Genomic DNA, 19,312 nt, shown 5'->3' on the forward strand with positions numbered 1-19,312 from the left:
ATTCATTGACATTCAGCCTTGTGAGTGCTGGGCTGGGGAGCTGAGATGGTTATTGACAGTGCCTCACGTAATTGGACCTATTCCACGTGAGAGACCAGCTTTTCACTGTGGACAAGTGAGACAATGGCAAAGCCATGGCCCCTGAGTGTTCATCTAAACACCCCTAATATAAAAGGGAGAGGGGAGGTATTCAAGTGTTTAGCTGATCACGAAGTCGTTCCGCTCGCTGTTATTATCCCTCCCAGTGGCCTCTATTTTCCCTCGTATTAATAAATTCAACAATGCGGCAACACAAGCATTTCCAGAATTCATTTTTTCATTAGTTACTATGGCAACCCAGCTAACCGATTGTAGAGGGATTGAAATGTAAAGGAAACTATCGCAGTGTTGCAGAATGGAAGGAGTTCTTGCAGCTGTTTTATAACGGAGAAAAGCCGCGCGGGTCGTCGCTTTACGAAACCCTCTCTAACATGTCTTTGTAAGCAGACAGAAACGGGGGGGAAAAGACCAGCAAAGAAACTGCAGGCATTGGATCCTGACACAGAGTGCCTTCTGATTGATATCGGGAGGAGGAGTAGGGTTTTAAAGTGAATGTGATCTTGCAGAGGAAACGGGAAAATGTCCTACCCGGGTGCAAGACTCCGGAAACCAAAGAAGTTCTGGTGAGTGTACTTTATTCCTTTATAGCAAAATTGCTTCTTCTTTAGACACCTAGGAGATGAGTGAAAGGAGCTCGGAAACAGTGCCTGGAAAATTAAAGACGTGTATTCACTAATGATCCACAGAGGATGTGTTTGGCTGCATTAGATTGATTGTGATAGCTTCAAATTAAATCACTAAGGATGCACTTCACAGAAATAGTCCACTCAGCCCCAAATAGTCCACTGTGGCATTTATATTGTGAGATCCCATTCTCATCATCTGATTAATGCAACCCTCGTCGCTGCTCCAGCCTCCCCTTAAACCAGGGGGTCCCAACCTGGGGTCAATGGACCCTTCAGATAATGGTAGGGGGACATGGTTTAAAAAAAGGTTGGGAACCCCTGCCTTAAATGCATCCACAGCACTCAGCTCAACTACTCCCTGTCGTGGCTGGTTCCACTAGTCTTTGAGCCCAGGACGGCCGGCACTGTAATGCATTAATTAGTCTGCTGCCTTTACTGCTCAGGGGTGCCTGGGTTCAATCTGGATCTCAGGTGCTGCCTACGTGGAGTCTGCGTGCACACAGAGTGTCCACTAGGTGTCCCTGTTTCTTCCCCACATCCCAAAGATGTGTTACTCAGTTAACTGGCAGCTGTAAATTACCCTTCATGTGGGCAAATGTAAAACAAATCAGGGGAATTGATGGGCAAATGAGAGAGACTGAGTTGCAGGGATAAAGTGAGATAAGAGGAGGAATGGGATTGTACTGCTGGAGACAAACATAGACATAGAGGCTGAATGGTCTATGTCTCTGTTATAGTGAGTTCCCCTGTTGGATTTGGTGATGATCTTAAATTAATGGCCCCCAGCTATGTTCATCTCTCCACACTGAAATAATCTCCAATCATCGACACTATCAGAATCTTTCATTATTTTACATCCCTCTTCAGCTTTCTTTGTTTAGAGGAAAGAAATCCATCTTATTTCATGTGATGGTATCAGTGTATTCTTTTCACCCCGGTACCCTATCCAGAATCTTAACAGACTTTAATCTGGTGTGACATGGATGACGAATGAGTGGACAGTGGCGTCATATTCATATGCAAAGTGAGGTGTTGGGCACGGATCATTTGGGAGTGCTCCGGGGATTTGAGTACAAGATCTGCTCCAGAGCTGTAACCTATGTCAAATGGGCTGTTGTTTGTCTGACTCGGGAAGGCAGTGCTCCATCTGTCATCTCGAGCCGGGTGTAAAGGATCCTCTGGCAGCATTTCAAAGAGGAGCAACAGAATTCTCCCCTGAAATCTCCTCAGTACTTACCTCACAATTAGCATCACTGCAATGGCCAGGCACGTTCTTACAGCCGGGGAACATTTGGCCACAGCTGGGGTATTACATTCAGTTCTGGTCACCCCAGTATAGGAAGGATGCCAAGGCTTTAGAGAGGGTGTAGAAGAGGCTTACCAAAATGCTGCCTGAGTTAGAGGGAAGGTGCTAGAAGGAGAGGTTGGACATACTTGGGTTGTTCTCTCTGGAGGCTGAGGGGAGATCTAACAGTTTATAAGATTATGCGGGGCATAGACAGAGTAAAGCTGGAGGAACTCAGCAGGCCAGGCAGCATCCATGGAGAGGAACACCTCAGGCTGAGACCCTTCATCGGGACTCATGAGCTCCTCCACCATTTTGTGTGTGTTGCTCTGGATTTCTAACATCTGCAGAATCACTTGTGTTTAGATTATGAAGACACACAGTCCCCTTTTATTGTCATTTAGTAATGCATGCATTAAGAAATGATACGTTATTTCCCCTGCTGTGATATCACAAAACACAGGACAGACCAAGACTGAAAAAACTGACAAAACCACATAATTATACATATAGTTACAAACAGTGTAACAATACCATAACTTGATGAAGAAAGTCCGTGAGCACAGTAAAGTTCAAATTTTCTCAAATGTCCCACATCTCACGCAGGTGGGAGAAGGAAGGAACAAAAACTCTCCCTGCCATGCCAACCACAATCCGACTCTGAGTCATCCGAAATCTTCGAGCTCCGATCAGCTTTCCGACACCGAGTACTGAGCGCCATCTCTGTCCGAACGATTCGGTCACCAAAAGCAGGCAAGGCCGGGGATTTTGAGGCCTACCCTCCGAAAGATTCCCGACCACACAGTAATGACAGCAGCGGACGAGTGTTTCAGAAATTTCTCCAGATGTTCCTCTGTGCTTTCACGTCCATTCTCCATCAAATCAGAATTGTCCATGGCCCCTATTTAACAGATACGATATCATTTTTCACCGGAGGCCTGCGCACCTGCCATCTTCTTCTCCCGCCTTCTAAAAATGGTAGACGGCTGGTATCTTTTCCCTCAGGGTTGAAGTGTCTAGTACTAGGGGGCATGCATTTAAGGTGGGGGGGGGGTAAGTTCAAAGGAGATGTGTGGGGCAAGTTTTTTTACACAGAGTGGTGGGTGCCGGGAATGATCTTCCAGGGGTAGTGATGGGGGCAAATATAATAGGAGCATTGAAGTCGTGGGCACATGAATGGGCAGGAAATGGACATTGTGTAAGCAGAAGGGATGTGTATAGTTGGGTATCCTGCGCTGTACTGTTCTATATTTCTATTTGTTAAATTAACAAGCTTGTCAGTGTGAGAGTAATGGCTGGAATGTGTCTGAGGGGAGAGGCAGAAGGAGATTCAAATGCTGTGTAGGGCTGTATGGACTAGTTGGGCCAAATAGCCTGTTTTGCCTTATTCTGATGTATTTTCCTTTAAATGGCTTAATGTCATATCCCGCTGTCAAAAGGTTGCTTGGGCAGTTGTAACAAGACAGCCTGAATGGGCCAAATGTCTCTTCCAGTTTTTCTTTTCCCTATGTTCATTCATTTTTGCAAACTTTTGCACTGTAAGGGGGTTACAGAAAACTGTCAATGGATGAAGAAGCTTTCTGAAGTTATGTAGTGGCTGTCACGTTATTCTGATGCATTTTGTGCTGCCACAGACTTCAAAATGGCAGTGACTTTATCATCTGTTTTATTGAGGCTCGTGGAGAGCACTTCTGTGCTCTTTGTAAAGTGAGATCATCTGCTTTCAGCTGAGAGTATCAACTGGGCCTGTACTAAATCACATGAACAGCAATGCAACACTCCCTCTGTACTGCAACATCAACTACGAGCTCAGGAGCTCGACCTTCTGACACAGAGACATGACCAGGGCCAGATTAACAGCCACTTTACATCCAGTCACTTTGAAGAATTTTACGGTAACATATAAATTATCCACAAACACCTCACCTGGCATGGGGCAGAAGCTGCAGGGATGAGGAGGTATTTCTTCTGCCAGAGGGTGGTGAATCTGTGGAATCCATTGCCACGGATGTCTGTGGCAGGCCTGTTGTTGGGTATATTTAAAGCAGAGGTTGATAGGTTCTTGGTTGGTCAGGGCGTCAATGGCTAAGAGAAGAAGGCAAGAAATAAAGTTGAGGGATAATAAGTCAGCCATTATCGGATGGTGGAGCAAACATGATGGGCTGAATAGCCTAATTCTGCTACTGTCTTATGATGACCAAATCATCAGATACCTGAAACTGAATTTTGTTTTTACAGTCTGCCTGATTTTACTCTCTGCTGAAGGTGGAGAACTATTGGTAAGGGGGTTCCAACTAGTCTCACTCCCATAACCTGGGCAGTCTGGATGCGATGACACAATAGGCTTATAGAAAAGCTGATGTTCACCAACAGAGCACTGACCACTCACCTCTGAAGCAAAACCCTTGTGGCATTTCCTGGAAATAGACAGCGTGATCCATCCCAATCTGCACCTGCACTGGGTGTGGAGGCTGTAATGAGGCTTAAAAGGTGTGGTAGTATCTACTGACTTAATTCCATCCACGTAAAGGGCAGAATTCGGTCCTTTTGTTTAGTTCAAGATGAGAATTTGAACCAAAGGCCAGGCTGCCTTCGGAGTAAGAGGTTCCATTTGCTATTTTGTGAAGAGCAAGGGTGATTTTCTTGATGTCTAAGGGTATTGCTTTCAGTGGGGCATGGTAATTGGCATAACTTGACACAGTCACTGTCCTATTGTCTTTTCACATGCCCTGCTGCTACCCTAGAAGAGTTCTTCTTGCCAAGAGTCACCTTGTCACTCCATCGTTGTGGTCTATGTAAGTTAATATGTATATACAGTCACACTCAAACAATTACATGTACCTTGTGTTTTATAGAATTGCTTTTACTTGTATATTTATTGTGTTTTTTACTGTGTCCTTTTCGCTTATTGTGTTTTTAATGCTGCATTAGATTCGGAGTAACAATTACTTTGTTCTCCTTTACACTCCCGTACTGAAGAATGACAAGAAACAATCTTGAATCTAATGTGGCTGAATGGGAAGGAACATTGTGGTTAGATTGCTTGATTGTTATCTGGAGGCCAGGACAATTGATCTGCAGAATTATGCTCTGAAGTGGGGGAAGCTCAGGTAGCAAGGTAGATAATGGAATAAAAGGCTAAGATTTTAGAGAGCACTGGTGAGGCCTCACTTGGAGTATTGTGAGCAGTTTTGGGCCCCTTATTTTAGAAAGGATGTGCTGAAACTGGAGAGTGTTCAAGGGAGGTTCATGAAAATAATTCCAGGTTTGAATGGCTTGTCATATGAAGAGTGTTTGATGGCTGTGGGCCTGTATTCACTGGAATTCATTAAAACCTGTTGAATAGTGAAATGCCTTGATAGAGTAGGTGTGGAGAGGATGTTTTCTATAGTGGAAGAGCTTAAAACCAGAGGACACAGCCTTAGAATAGAGGGGTATCCTTTTAAACTGGAGATGAGGAGGAACTTCTTTAGCCAGAGAGTGGTGAATCTGTGGTATTCATTGCCAGAGGCAAACTGTGGAGGCCAAGTCTTTATGTATATTTAAGGCAGAGGTTGATAGATTCTTGATTTGTCAGGGCTTGAAGGGATACGAGGAGAAGGCAGGAGATTGGGGCTGAGAGAAAAAATGGATCAGCCATGATGAAATGGCAGAGCAGACTCAATGGGCCAAATGGCCTAATTCTGCTCCTATGTCTTATGGTCTTAATGGTGGAATAGCTGTTTTGTTGTGAAAGCCCACTTGGTTCACCTTTCTCCTTCACCATGGTTACAGATCTGAAGTTGATGTGACTCTGCACTGAATGTGATCTTTACTCTGATACACAACCAGAGATGGACAATGTGACAATAAATGTCAGCGTTACATAAACACAAGAGATTCTGCAGATGCTGGAAATCCAGAGTAACATACCCAAAATGATGGAGGAACTCAGCAGATCAGGAAGCATCTATGGAGATGTTTCAGGCTGACACCCATCACCACAACTAGAAAGGAAGAGGAAAGAAGCCAAAATAAGGAGGGGAGAGGGAGTACAAGCCAGAAAGTGATAGGTGAAACCAGGTGTGGGGGGGGGAGGAGGTAGGTAGGTGGGGGAGGGGTGGTGAGAAGCTAGGAGAAGACGGGTGGAAAGGGTAAAGGACCAAAGGAGAAGGAATCTGATAAGAAAGGAGAGTGGACCATGGAAGAAAGAGGGGCACCCGTGGGAGCTGATGGGCAGTTGAGGAGAAGGGGTAAGTGGAGTCAGAATTGAGAATGGACAAAGAGAGAAGAGGAAGAGGAAAATATTACCAGGAGTTAGAGAATGCCATCAGGTTGGAGGCTACCCAGACAGAATTGTCTTTTGGTCTTATGGTCTAATATTAGGTGTTTCTCCTCTAACCTGAGTGACCTCATCGTGGCAGTAGTGGAGGGCGTGGACCAACATGTCAGAATGGTAATGGGAAGTAGAATTAAAATGGGTGGCCACCAGGAAATCTCACCTATTGTAGCAAACAGAGCTAAAGTGCTTGACAAGTTGGCCCCCCCCCCAAATCCTCGTTGGGTCTCACCAAAGCAGAGGGAGCAGCATGGGATACAGTTGATTAACCTTTCAGACTCGTGAGGAAGCGTTGCTTAACCTGGGAGGACTGCTGCTTAGGGTGCCCGCTTTACCAGTGCTGTCAGCATGTCAATAGATCAGTTGCAGAAAAGGCAGTTTCACTGTTCATTTCTCAGCTGCTGTTCACAAAACACTCTACACAAGTTTCCCTCTTCACCGTAGCAACTCAGTTCCCAGAAATGCTTGATCTGCTGTGAACGTCTCTCGGGGATCCTGTCACTGTGAGATCATTATGGAAGTGAGAGCAATTTCTGTCAGCAGCAGAAGGACCTGAGTGTATGAATAATTAAAGAGCTGTTCACATGGACACCAGGAAGGGCTAATGTTATTTCACTACAGGCATCGCAATGACGAAGTTCAGTTAGTACCACTAAGTTAAGTGCTCCTGCTCCCGCCTATGCTGTTCATTCTGTGTAATAGAGGGAAACTTAATTCCCACTGTAGAGGGAATACTTCCTGATCTCATGCTCGTTTGGGTCTGAGGCCGCTGTTGTATCTGATTGGACAGGAGGTGGGGGTGTGTGTAGTGAGTGAGATTTTTCCCTCCGTCCACCATTTGTACTGGGATTCTGGGTGCTTCTGATGTATGAACTGGAGATTCTCAGCACTGCTCTGAAAGCTCCTCCAGTTTAGAGTTGTCTTGGGCCAGGCAATCCCAGTGAGTAGGTGGGGATGTTACACTTTCTCAAAGGCAGCGTAGTAGCATTGCGGCTAGCATAACGCTTTACAGCGCCAGTGACCAGGGTTCAATTCTGCCGCTGCCTGTAAGAAGCTTGTACGTTCTCCCCGTAACCGTGTGGGTTTCCTCCAGGTGCTCTGGTTTCCTCCCACATTCCAAAGACATACAGGTTAGGATTAGTAAATTGCGGGTGTGCTACGTTGGCACTGGAAGCATGGAGACACTTTGTGGGCTGTCCCCAACACATCATTAGACTGTGTTGGTCATTGATGCAAGTGATGCATTTCACTGTATGTTTCAGTGTACATGTGACAAATAAAGATAACCTAGGGGATTTTGAGAGCATTCTGAGGTTCCTCCGTTGACCTATACATCTGCCCTTTAAGGGAAATCTCTAATCAGCCAATCATGTTGCAGCAACTCAATGCATGCAAAGGGACTTAGGGAGACCTCATGCAGGATCCCCTAAAGGTTAATTTGCGGGTTGAGTCAGTGGTAAGGAAGGCAAATGCAATGTTAGCAGTCATTTCAAGAGGACTAGAATACAAATGCAAGAATATAATTCTGAAGCTTTATAAGGCACTGGTGAGGCCCCACTCAGAGTATTGTGAGCAGCTTTGGGCCCCTTATTTAAGAAAGGATGTGCTGACGTTGGTGAGGGTTCAGAGGAGATTCATGAGAATGATTCTTGGAATGAAAGGGTTATCATATGAGGAGTAATTGATGGCTCTGGGCTTGTACTCACTGGAATTTAGAAGAATGAGATGTATTCTTTATAACCATGTATCATGTCTACAACAGTGCCCAGTGTCAAGAACGTAGTGTGTGGTTGCTTCCAAACATGACACAGTAAACAAGCTGAGATCAAACCACTGAAACAAAGGTTACGCCCATGAGGCAGCAGAAAAGCACAGTTTCATTTCCTTTCTCTCACACAAAAAGGGGTTGCTTAAGGAACCTCTATTTCAAGCTTTTAAAAGGAACTACTGTTCAAATTGATTCTCTAAAGTGTGGACAGGAATTGAGTTTGATTGGCCTCTAACTCAAATCTTTATCGATGAAGTCCCACGCTTCATAGCTACCTGCACTCTCATCCTGAGGATGGTGGGTTCAGGGGGGAAATAACATATCAGTGTAGGTCAAAGCACTCCTCCCTGGGACATGGTTAGTTACATTGATGGGGAACAGACCACTCCTTTTTTACAGACCTTTCCTTGGCCTCTGCACTGCACTATCTGAGGTGCCCTGAGTTTGTTCAATTGTCATTCAATCATGCACATGTATACTGCTAAACAAAACAGCGTTTTGCCGGGGCCAGGGTGCAAAGCACAGGGCATACAGTTACACACAGCATATATAGTAACAATAGGACATACAGCCACAACAAAAATCTATTTATTGAGATACAGCATGGAAAAGACCCTTCCAGCCCTTTAAGCCACGCCACCCAGCAATCCACCAATTTAATCTTATCCGAATCACTGGGCAATTTACAATGACCAACTATCTTGCTGACTGGTACGTCTTTGGACTGTGGGAGAAAACCGGAACACCTGGAGGAAACTGATGGGGTCATGGGTAGAATGTATAGCTCCTTACAGGAAGAGGTGGGACCTGAACCCTGTTCATCTGTACTGTAAAGTGTGGTGCTAAACGCTAAGCTACTGTACTGCCCTTATGTTAGCACAAGTCCCTGAGTGTCATGGCCTGAAGATTGATGGTGCAAGGTGTTGTAGCGTGGATGAAATTACCGGAGAGACAGAGTCACTGGTAGATACAAAGCAGCTTCTTTATTCAACACAACAAGGTACAATAGGCACCTTAACGGATGGAGACACTTTCCGCAGAAAGGTCTGCTAGCTAAATGTGGGCTCGATATTTATATGCTAAACACAAAGGTAATCGCTACTTAAAAAGTTATAGACAATGCTTCCTATTGAAGCTGCGCACAAAATCTCACACCATCCTTTCCTCCTGACACCAACATGTCTGGGTTGGTATCTACAGCCTTTAGGAATGTAAGTTAAGTCTACGATACATTTATTTGGCATTTCCAGTGCTAACATAGAAGACAATTAATACAATTACTATTTATAATGTATAGGTGATACTGCCTTTGAAACTACAGTATCAGGTCAAACTACCAGAAGTATCTGGTATTCACACCTTTTAGGAAGCCCATTGTGGTGGACTCAATCCACAGTCCTTTGTCAAACAGTTAAAATAGAAGTCTGATGGCCAAAGTCATTTAAGTGTAAACACATCAACTACCCAAAAAGAAATCCACTCTAACACATGGGATGTTGTCCTGGAGCCATGTTTCTGCAATAACAAGTGTGCAGCAGTACCTCATCTCACACTGTGCGAGCCACAGACAGAGGCAAGCCAACTTGCCTTCCACAGAGCAAACACTAGAGAGCAGCAGCGATGGAAGAGCCTGCCTCCAGGGCCTGCCCCCAACCCAGCATGGATTCCAGCGCACCTGCCGTGCCTCTGTTTTCTCCCCTCACCTCCCTCCTCCAATGCATCCTCCCGTGTTTGACTGTAACAGGCAACACCATAGCATGGTCCACACAACAACCGAGGCCATGCAGCTCCCTCGCCACCGGTCCCACCAATGAACCAAACGAACACGACTTGCGGTATTTTATATTAATAACAGGGTCTTGCAATCACATGAAAAATGTTTGTGATACACATTTGCACCATTTTCTTGGACCTGGAGAGGCCACTGCGGCTAAGCATGCCACCATCTTACCGGAAGACCAGGGTGCTGAGGGCCCATGAAGTCATCTGGTCCAGAGAACTGACATTTTGTTGTGATTCCCACAATAACATGTTACCAAGAACTGTTCCTCCCCTTCTCAGAGATCGAGTGACACCCAGGACAAGATGGGGTGATGTTATGGAGAGGTGCCTGGAGGACGGTGACCAATGGTGTTCTGCAGGGATCTGTTCTGCGACCCCTCCTCTTTGTGATTATTATAAATGACCTGGATGAGGAGATAGAAGGGTGGGTTAGTAAGTTTGCTGTTGACGCAAAGGTTGGGGGTGTTGTGGATAGTCTGGAGGGTTGTCAGAGGTTACAGCGGGACATCGATAGGATGCAGAACTGGGCTGAGAAGTGGCAGATGGAGCTCAACCCAGGTAAGTGTGAAGTGGTTCATTTCGGTAGGTCAAATTTGAAGACAGAATGTAATATAAATGGTAAGGCTCTTGGCAGTGTGGAGAATCAGTGAGATTTTGGGGTCCGTGTCCATAGGATACTCAAAGCTGCTGCGCAGGTTGACAGTGTTGTTAAGAATGTGTATGGTGTGTTGGCATTCATCAACCGATAAAGTTCAAGTGCTGTGAGGTAATGTTACAGCTATACAAGACCTTAGTTAGTCCCCACTTGGAGTACTGTGTTCAGGTTCAGTAACAGAAGCTGCTCACCAGTGTGGAGATCAAATCCTTGTTCCCCAGTCAGCACCCTTTGCTCTTGCACTGATGCCAGTGGGATAGCTGGTGAGTGTGAGGAGCTGGAACATGATAGGGAGGATCACAAAGATTGATGTCCCCTCCTCTGTATGTGTACTCTTACTATCCAGTGCTCTCAGTGCCAAGGTTAATGGTTAATAGGATGGAACCAGTTAGCGTAACGCTTTACAGCACAAGTTTCGGAGGCTCGGAGTATAATTCCTGCTGCTGTCCGTAAGGAGTTTGTACGTTCTTCCCAACACTGCGTGAGCTTCCTCCAGTTTCCTCCCACATTCCAAGGGTAAAAGTTAATGAGTTGTGGGCACGCTACGCTGGCACTGGAAGCACAGTGAATCTCGCGGGCTGCCCCCAGCACATTCTTGCACTGTGTTGGTCGTTGATGCAAAGAATGCGCTTCAAAGTTTGTTTCGATTGTACATGTGACAAATAAATCTCATCTAATCTAAACAAGAAGGTCATCTCACACCAGGAGTAAAGCTGGGCTCTTATCGGTCCTCTGCACACTTGAAAGGAAGTTGATTAAGCATTTGAGGGGGCTTGAAATAGTGAGCTGTGGAGTTGGTGTGCAGTGAAGCGGTCTGGGAGATGGCTTGTCCAAACCAAAAAGTCAGATAAGAGTTGGTTGGACTGAGTGGCCTGTTACTGCTTTGCAACTTTAAGAACATTCTGCCTCAGTCTGGGATCTCATTGATCACAGGCCATGCTAAAAATGCAGTGGAAATGTCCAAGAACAAGAAACAGATCAGACGTCCTACCCCTCGTCTCCTTATTCCCTCATCAATGTGTCCAGACGTCAATGTGTCCAAACATCAATGGATCTCAGATGATGGGCAACATTTACGAGGTATTTGTATAGGTAGACTGAGGGAAGGGGTTTGCGGGTTAGAGGCCTGGATTAGCAGGGAGGAAGCTGCAGTCGGCATGGACCAGTTAAAGGCCAATTAACTTACTAACCAGTACACCTTTGTACTGTGGGAGGAGACCTACGTGGATCATGGGTAGGATGGCCAAACTCCTCACAGAGGACACCGGGACTGAACTCGGAACCCCAACGCCCCAAGCTGTAACAGCGTGGTGCTAATCACTTCGCTGCTGTGGCATGGTACCACAGAATACTTTGTGCAGTTTTGGTTGCCACGGTAGGGAAAGGTCATTCCAGAGACGTTTGCTTGGATGTTGTCTGGAAGGGAGGAGATATGAGGAGAGTCTGAATGGACTGAGTTTATTGTTGTTGGTGTGAAAAAGGTTGGGGTGATAGAGATGCATAAAATTAAGAGGAACATACATTAAAAAGACAGCAATAAACTTTGCCTCATAGCAGACATTTCTGTAACCAAATAGCATATGTTTAAGGTAAAGGATAAAAGATTTAGAGGAAATATATATATGGAAGAACTTGTTTTCACTCCGAGGATGTCTGTAATCTGGAGCATGCTGCCTGAGAAGTTTGTGAAGGGAGAGACAATTACAATATTTAACAGATTTCAAGACAAGCACTTGAATTGCCAAGTGCTGGTAAGTGGGATCTGTAGAGAAGAGTACTTGATGGTTGGCATAGATGGGTCAGGCCGAATGGCCTATTTCTGTGCTGTATTACCATGGCACTGGCCAAGAAGAAAAAGCTTTGGGATTCCCCACATTGTGCTGATCATCTGTCAGCTTTGGGCACAGTCAGTTGTTGTTTTCTGAATTCACCGTAAAATAACTGAGAAGCCACATCCCATGACAGAAGCAGTGAACTGTTTAAATGCCAAGGGCACGCCCTGTCGTGTTTATTGCACCGTTGCCACCCAGCCTTTGCTTGACCTTGAAGTACGAAAGGTAATTGTAAATACTTGTTAACCACAGTGTAAATGCTACAGTCACACTTGTCTCCTTATTTGGACTTTGCCTAGTCCATCACTCTGCATTACTCTGAATGGGTGGACGCAGGACCTCTGAGAGTGCTCAAGCTCATGGGTGGGTTCATGTGGTTCAAGATGTCATTTCTATTGTGGTTCCTCCATTACTGAGAATACTGTTCTCCAAGCAGCATTGCAACAAATCACTCACTTTAGCAGTGCCATCAAGCAAGAGGACCAGGAAACCTATACGATAAAACAGCAGTTAGTGCGGCGCTTTACAGCACCAGCGATCACCGATCGGGGTTCAATTCCCACTACTGTCTGTATGGAGTTTGTACGTTTTCTCCGTGACCACATGGGTTTCCTCTGGGTGTTCCAGTCTCCTCCCACCTCCTAAAGGTGTGCGGGTTAGGGTTGGTAAGTTGCTTGCATGCCATACTTTCAGGCTGCGTGCCCCCACCCCCGGCACATCCTCGGGTTTTTGACGTAAATGATGCATTTTCGCTGTATATGTGACAAGTCAGGCTAATCTAATCTTTGTACAGTGCTTCTCATCAGGGTGTTCGCCAAACTTGCTCATAAACTGGGTCAGGCAGCATCTGTGGAGAAGAATAAACAAAGAAGAAAAGAAAGATTAGGTTTATTTATTAGCAAGTGTCACCTGTCTTCCGGTACCAACACAGCATGCCTACAACTCACTAACCATAACCACACGTTTGGAATGCGGGGTAATCCCGCACAGTCACATAGGCGATTGTGTAAACTCCTTACAGACAGCGATGGGAATTGGACTCCAATTGTTACACTAACAACTACGCTACTGTGCTGCCCCAGTCGTCAAAACTGTCCGAGACCCTTCGTCAGGGCTGATGCTGCCTGGCCTGCGGCATTCTGTATGTGTTGCTCTGGATTTCCAACATCTGCAGAACCTCTTGTGTTATGGACCTCTTCTGAGTACCGTTGATCCTTGGAGACAGAGTTACCGTACAGGACGAAGGGTGTGGGAGATTCATTGGCTAATTTCTGCTCCTCGCTCCCCTCCCTCCCTCCCTGTTACATCCCACTTGTTCGATGGGAAAGGGATCCTTCTCCTGCCAGAGCAGCTCGCTCACAGCTCCAGTGAGCCGCAGTCACCCGACCCATGGTGCTGTCCACGCAGAGTTTGCACGTTCCTCCCCCCCCCCCCACCCTGTGACTGCGTGGGTTTCTTCTGGGCGCCTCGGCCTCCTGTCGTATGTCAAAGGTGTGCAGGCTGATCGATTAATTTGGCTCCTCATTTGTCCCGAGTGCGTAGGTGAGTGGGGAGATCTCATGGGGGTGGGGAGAATATATGTGGGGTGGGTGGGGGATTAGTGGAAGTGGACCCTTGATAGCTGGCACTGACCTGGAGGGCCAAAGGCCTGTATGACAATAGGAATGCGACTCCTACTGTCCCAGCGTGCTCTGCAAGGGATTAGGCCACCTCAGCACTGACCAAATATCCCACTGGGCCCACCCTGGTCTCGTGGTGTCCAAAGTCCCCAAGATATTGCGATAAAGGTCACCGATGATTGGCCTTAATGATACTGAGTGGCAGTAAGAGCTTGAATGGCCCATTTATTCATTCATTTATCTATCTATTTATTTATTTATTGAGATACAGTGCAGAATAGGCCTTTCCACCACTTCAAGCCACGCCGCCCAGCAACCCCCAATTTAACCCTAGCCTAATCATGGGGCAATTTACAATGACCAATTAGCCTACCAACCTACCAAATCTTTGGACTGTGGGAGGAAGCTGGAGCACCTGCAGGAAACCTGTGTGGTCACGGGGAGAACGTACAAACTCCTTGCAGATGGCAGCAGGAATTGAACCTGCATTGCTGGTACTGTAAAGTGTTGTGCTAACCACTACGCCTCTGTGGCATTATTACGTCCCCAAAACCCAGAAGACTTTAACCTGCTGAGACTTCTTCATGAGGAAGCCAGTCAATATAAATTTCAAACACAAGAGATTCTGCAGACGCTGGAAATCATGAGCAACTCACACAAAATGCTGGAGGAACTCAGCAGGTCAGGCAGCATCTTAAGGAGGGAAGTGAACAGTCGACATTTCAGGCCGAGAACCTTCATCGGGACTGGAAAGGAGGGGGACAGAAGCCAGAATAAAAAGGTGGGAGGAGGGGAAAGAGTACAAGCTAGTGGGTGATCTGTCCTGATGAAGGGTCTCAGCCAGAAATGTCAACTGTTTACTCATTTCCATAGATGCTGCCTGGCTTGCTAAGTTCCTCCAGTATTTTGTGTGTGTTGCTTGGAGTTCCAGCATCTGCAGATTTTCTCATGCTTGAAATATGAATTGGTTGTTCTTTTAGGTATAAAAGCCAAATCCCCTTTAGCTCTGGATTTTTGGAAACGGCTGAGCCTATCTGCTCAGTGCAGGTTCCCTTTGGATCTGTCCAATCAGTCCCATTCAGTAGGTTCAATAGGTACATTTAATGTCAGAGTAATGTATACAATATGCATCCTGAAATTCTTTTTCTTCGCAAACATCCACGATTCCATGGCTCTTTCCCTATGGAACTGCAATTTTTCTTCAAATGCCCATGCAACTGCCTTCTGCGAGCTCTGACTGGAACACTTTGTACCAGCTGTTCAGAGATATGCTGTACACGACATCTCCACAGTCTCCAGAAACAAGATCCTGTTTCCAGTTACTTGTCAATTTAATTCTTTGTCCCATTGACCAGTTGACAGTGTAATTGATTTTCCCGCACATTTGGATTGATTCCTACATGTTTACACACATGTTATGTTTGGTGAGATACCACCCTGAAAATGTACCAAAGTGTCACTGATTTACCTTGTTCCTTCCCACTAGAGGGCAGGCTTGATTCATGAATAGTAGAGGATGACTTTAAACACTAAAGATCCTGCAGGTGCTGAAAATCCAGGGTAATACACACAATATGCTGGAGGATCTCAGCAGGTCAGGCAGCATCTATGGTGAGGAGCAAACAGTCAAAATTTGGGGCCCAAACCTTTCATCACAATTGAAAAGGAGAGGGGAAGAAGCCAAGATAAGGAGGTGGGGGAGGGAAGAAGTACAAGCTGGCAGCTGATAGGTGAAGCCAGGTGAAAGGGAAGATGGGTGGGTGGGAGAGAGGGATGAAGTGAGAAGCTGGGAGGTGATAGATGGAAGAGTTAAAGGGCTGAAGAAGAAGGAATCTGATAGGAGTAGACAGTGGACCGTGGGTGAAAGGGAAGGAGAAGGGGCTTCGGAGGGAGTTGATGGGCAGGTGAGTAGAAGAGAAAAGGGGCCAAAATGGGGAATGAAAAGAGAGAAGGAGGGGAGACCAGTCCTGATGAACAGTCACGGCCCGATCGTAACTGCTTATTCTTCCCATAGATGTTGCTTGAACTGCTGAGTTCCTCTAGCATCTTCTGGTTGTTTTCAAGAAAAGTCTCTTAACTCTATTTCCGAAAGTATTTCAAAGGTGAAACCATTCAGTGTTGTTTCATCATGGGACCGATAGCCTCAGCTGTTTTATGATTAACTGGAGAAAGCCAGGGATTGCTGAGGGCAATTGGCCCACTCCATCAACACCTAGAGATGAATTTATCACACTGGTCAGCCTAAGGTTGATTGCTCCCTACTCAAGTTCCCAAACAAGTGTCTCAAGCTTCTCTGAGATGTACATGACTCTCACACAGCTAATCAACTCATTCTGGGAGTGAGTGATGCGGTATGTTTCGGTGAAAAGTCTAGGAAATAGTACCATAAAACATAGGATCCGAATTAGGGCATTCGGCCCATCAAGTCTGTTCTGCCATTCCATCGCCGGCTATTTATTACCCCTCTCAAACCCATTCTCCTGCCTTCTTCCCATAACTTTGACACCCTCACTAATCAAGAATGTATCAACCTCTGCCTTAAATGTACACAATGACTTGGCCTACACAGCCATCTGGGGCAATGTATTCTACAGATTCACTACCCTCTGGCTGAAGAAATTCTTCTTCATCTCTGTATTAAAGAGCTCTAGGAGATAGCTTTCTCCTAATAATTTCATATTTAAATATGATTTTTAATCATTTTGTTCACAGTAATATTTTTAACAACAGACTTTTCAATTTTCTTAAAGGTCTTCAGAATTATTTAGGGATTTTAATAATTTTGTTCAGCAATGTTTTTATCAGCAGATTTTCAGTTTTGTTAAAAGTTTTCAAGATCATTTTTTTTTTAGATTTGCCACAGGGAATAGCAATAGAGTGGCATGGTTCTGAAGTGTAGTCGCCACAGCTGAACAGTTTCCGATTAGTTCCATTCCCACAGAGCATCTGTTGAAGGTGAAGTGTAGCACTGTGGCAAAGACGACTGACAAAGCTGACTCACACAAAACGGTGGAGGAATCCAGCAGGTCAGGTGGCATCTATGGGAAGGAATAAGGGATCAGTGTGATGTTGCAACTGAGTTTGAACTCTTTGGAGACACATTAATTAGGGTCCTGGCTTGCATGCCATCAGGAACCGTGCATAAGATGGAGGCAAATTTCTACAGACAGCAGAATGTGACGTGAATTCTCCATGGTGTCTCCTGGATGAGAGTGTGAAAATCTAAATGAGTGAGGTTGAAAAAGGCCGTGGTCAGGGCTGGTACTGTTCTCTACATTTTTCATGCAGTTATGAAGTAGGTGTTCACTGTGAAACTTATGTGATTCGCAGGGAAGCTCTCCATCCACTGAGAGGAGGGGCTGGTCCCTGGCCAGTTTCAGTGTTATTTTTGGGGCCATGCTGCAGGGGGAGTTTTGTTCCACTAGATGGCAGCACAGCCCAGGAATTGCCCAGGCAGGTCTGCAGACATTTCGGAGGAAGTAACCATTGGAAGCAGCCATAAGCAGAAACTTGGGTGTCCTCAGAAGTTTTATAGAAGCAGGTTGATTCATTTTCTGTGTCAGCGAGGAGTCCTGGAAATCTGCACACAACTGTCCCAAGGAAATATTTCTACACTTCATTCTCCCTGGGTTCTGGACCCAGCGGCTTCTTAACATGTAGCCAGACTTAACACTGGTGATCATGTATTATACAGCTAATGGTGGTGGTTATGTTACTAGGCTAATGACCCAGAGGCTTATACAAATGACCAACACTGAAATATTCAAATCCCACCATTAAAGCTGAAGAGTGAAAATTCGTTTAAGTAGCCTGCCATTTCTGAAAGCTAATGGCAACCTGTGTCCACTTTATTAGGTACAGGAGTGGAACCTGGTGTGGTCTTCTGCTGCTGTAGGCTATCCACTTCAAGGTTTGACTTGTTGTGTGCTCAGAGATGCTCTTCTACACAGCACTGTTGCGTGGTTATTCGAGTTACTGATTCCTTCCTCTAAGCTTCAACCAGTCTGGTCATTCTCCTCTGACCTCCTCATTAACAAGCACTTCACCCACAGAAGACTGCTCACTGGATTTTTTTTTTGTTTCTCACACCGTTCTCTGTAAGCTTTAGAGACTGTTGTATGTGAAAATCCCAGGTGATCGGCAGCTTCTGAGATACTCAAACCACCCTTTCTGGTGCCAACAATCAGTCAACAGTCCAAGTTACTTATATCACATTTCTTCCCTATTCGCATTCAAAGGCCTTGGTATTTCATTACCTGGCCCTAACGCAGCCAGTCAGCATACTCTCCAAAGCAACACGCACAAAATGCTGAAGGAACTCAGCAGGTCAGGCATGAATAAACAGTCAACAGATCGGGCCGAGGCCCTTCTTCAGGGCTGGAAAGGAAGTTTGAAGATGCCAGAATAAAAAGGTGGGGGAGGGAAGGAGTTTGGCTGGGTGATGGGTGAAGCCAGGTGAGTGGGAAAAGTAAAGGGCTGGAGAGGAGGGAGTCTGATGGGAGAAAGTGAAGGAAGGGGAGACCCGAGGTGGGTGGTGATAGGCAGGTGAGAAAAGGTAAGAGGAGAGAGTGGGGAACAGAAGAAGAGGGGAGGGGGAGGGAAAAGTTTTTTAACTGGAAGGAGAGCTCGATATTCATGTCATGCACTGACTGGAGAATGTTGGTGTGATTAGGATAGTGCTTCCTATCAACCCTAAAGGTGGATTGACTGAGGGCAGACCTCAGTGCCATGAAGCTGCCAACTTTGACCATTGTGTGGAGAAGCGCAGCTCACTAGACTTAGTGAAAACCCACAGCACCGTGATGAAGTTTGTGCTGGCGTCGATTTTGGTTTAAATTGTTATTGTACCAATGTTTGTTTGCATGTCATCCAGGAATAAAAACTTCGAGGAAGTAAAATAAAGCAGAAAAATGCAGAATATTCTGTTAAAGTTACAAAGGAAAAGCAGTGCTTGTGAAGAAAGAGCACGGGCTACATGGAGTTAAATAGATTCCAACCCGTTGGCTGGTCAAAGAACACTGAGGCTGTCTACAAGAAGGGTCAGAGCCGTGTCTGTTTCCTGAGGAGACTGAGGTCCTTTAACATCTGCCGGACGATGCTGAGGATGTTCTATGAGTCTGTGGTGGCCAGTGCTATCATGTTTGCTGTTGTGTGCTGGGGCAGCAGGCTGAGGGTGGCAGACACCAACAGAATCAACAAACTCATTCGTAAGGCTAGTGATGTTGTGGGGATGGAACTGGACTCTCTCATGGTGGTGTCTGAAAAGAGGATGCTGTCTAAGTTGCATGCCATCTTGGACAATGTCTCCCATCCACTACATAATGTACT

General features: G+C 45.7%; 1 protein-coding gene across 6 annotated transcripts in view; it reads left to right on the plus strand.

Annotated features, from left to right (window-relative positions):
* Positions 1-19,312, plus strand: part of LOC134337121 (rap1 GTPase-activating protein 2-like) — a 502,203-nt gene that overhangs the window by 224,255 nt on the left and 258,636 nt on the right. The window contains exon 1 of one of the 6 annotated variants that reach the window (XM_063031984.1): positions 211-662. The exons of the other annotated variants lie outside the window; for them this stretch is intronic. Coding sequence (XP_062888054.1) covers positions 619-662 — 44 coding nt within the window. The 5' untranslated portion in view covers positions 211-618. Of the gene's footprint in view, positions 1-210; positions 663-19,312 lie in introns of those variants that run through there. 6 annotated transcript variants of the gene reach the window in all.

Source organism: Mobula hypostoma, chromosome 23 (assembly GCF_963921235.1).
Source record: "Mobula hypostoma chromosome 23, sMobHyp1.1, whole genome shotgun sequence".
Classification (NCBI taxonomy): Eukaryota; Metazoa; Chordata; class Chondrichthyes; order Myliobatiformes; family Myliobatidae; genus Mobula; species Mobula hypostoma.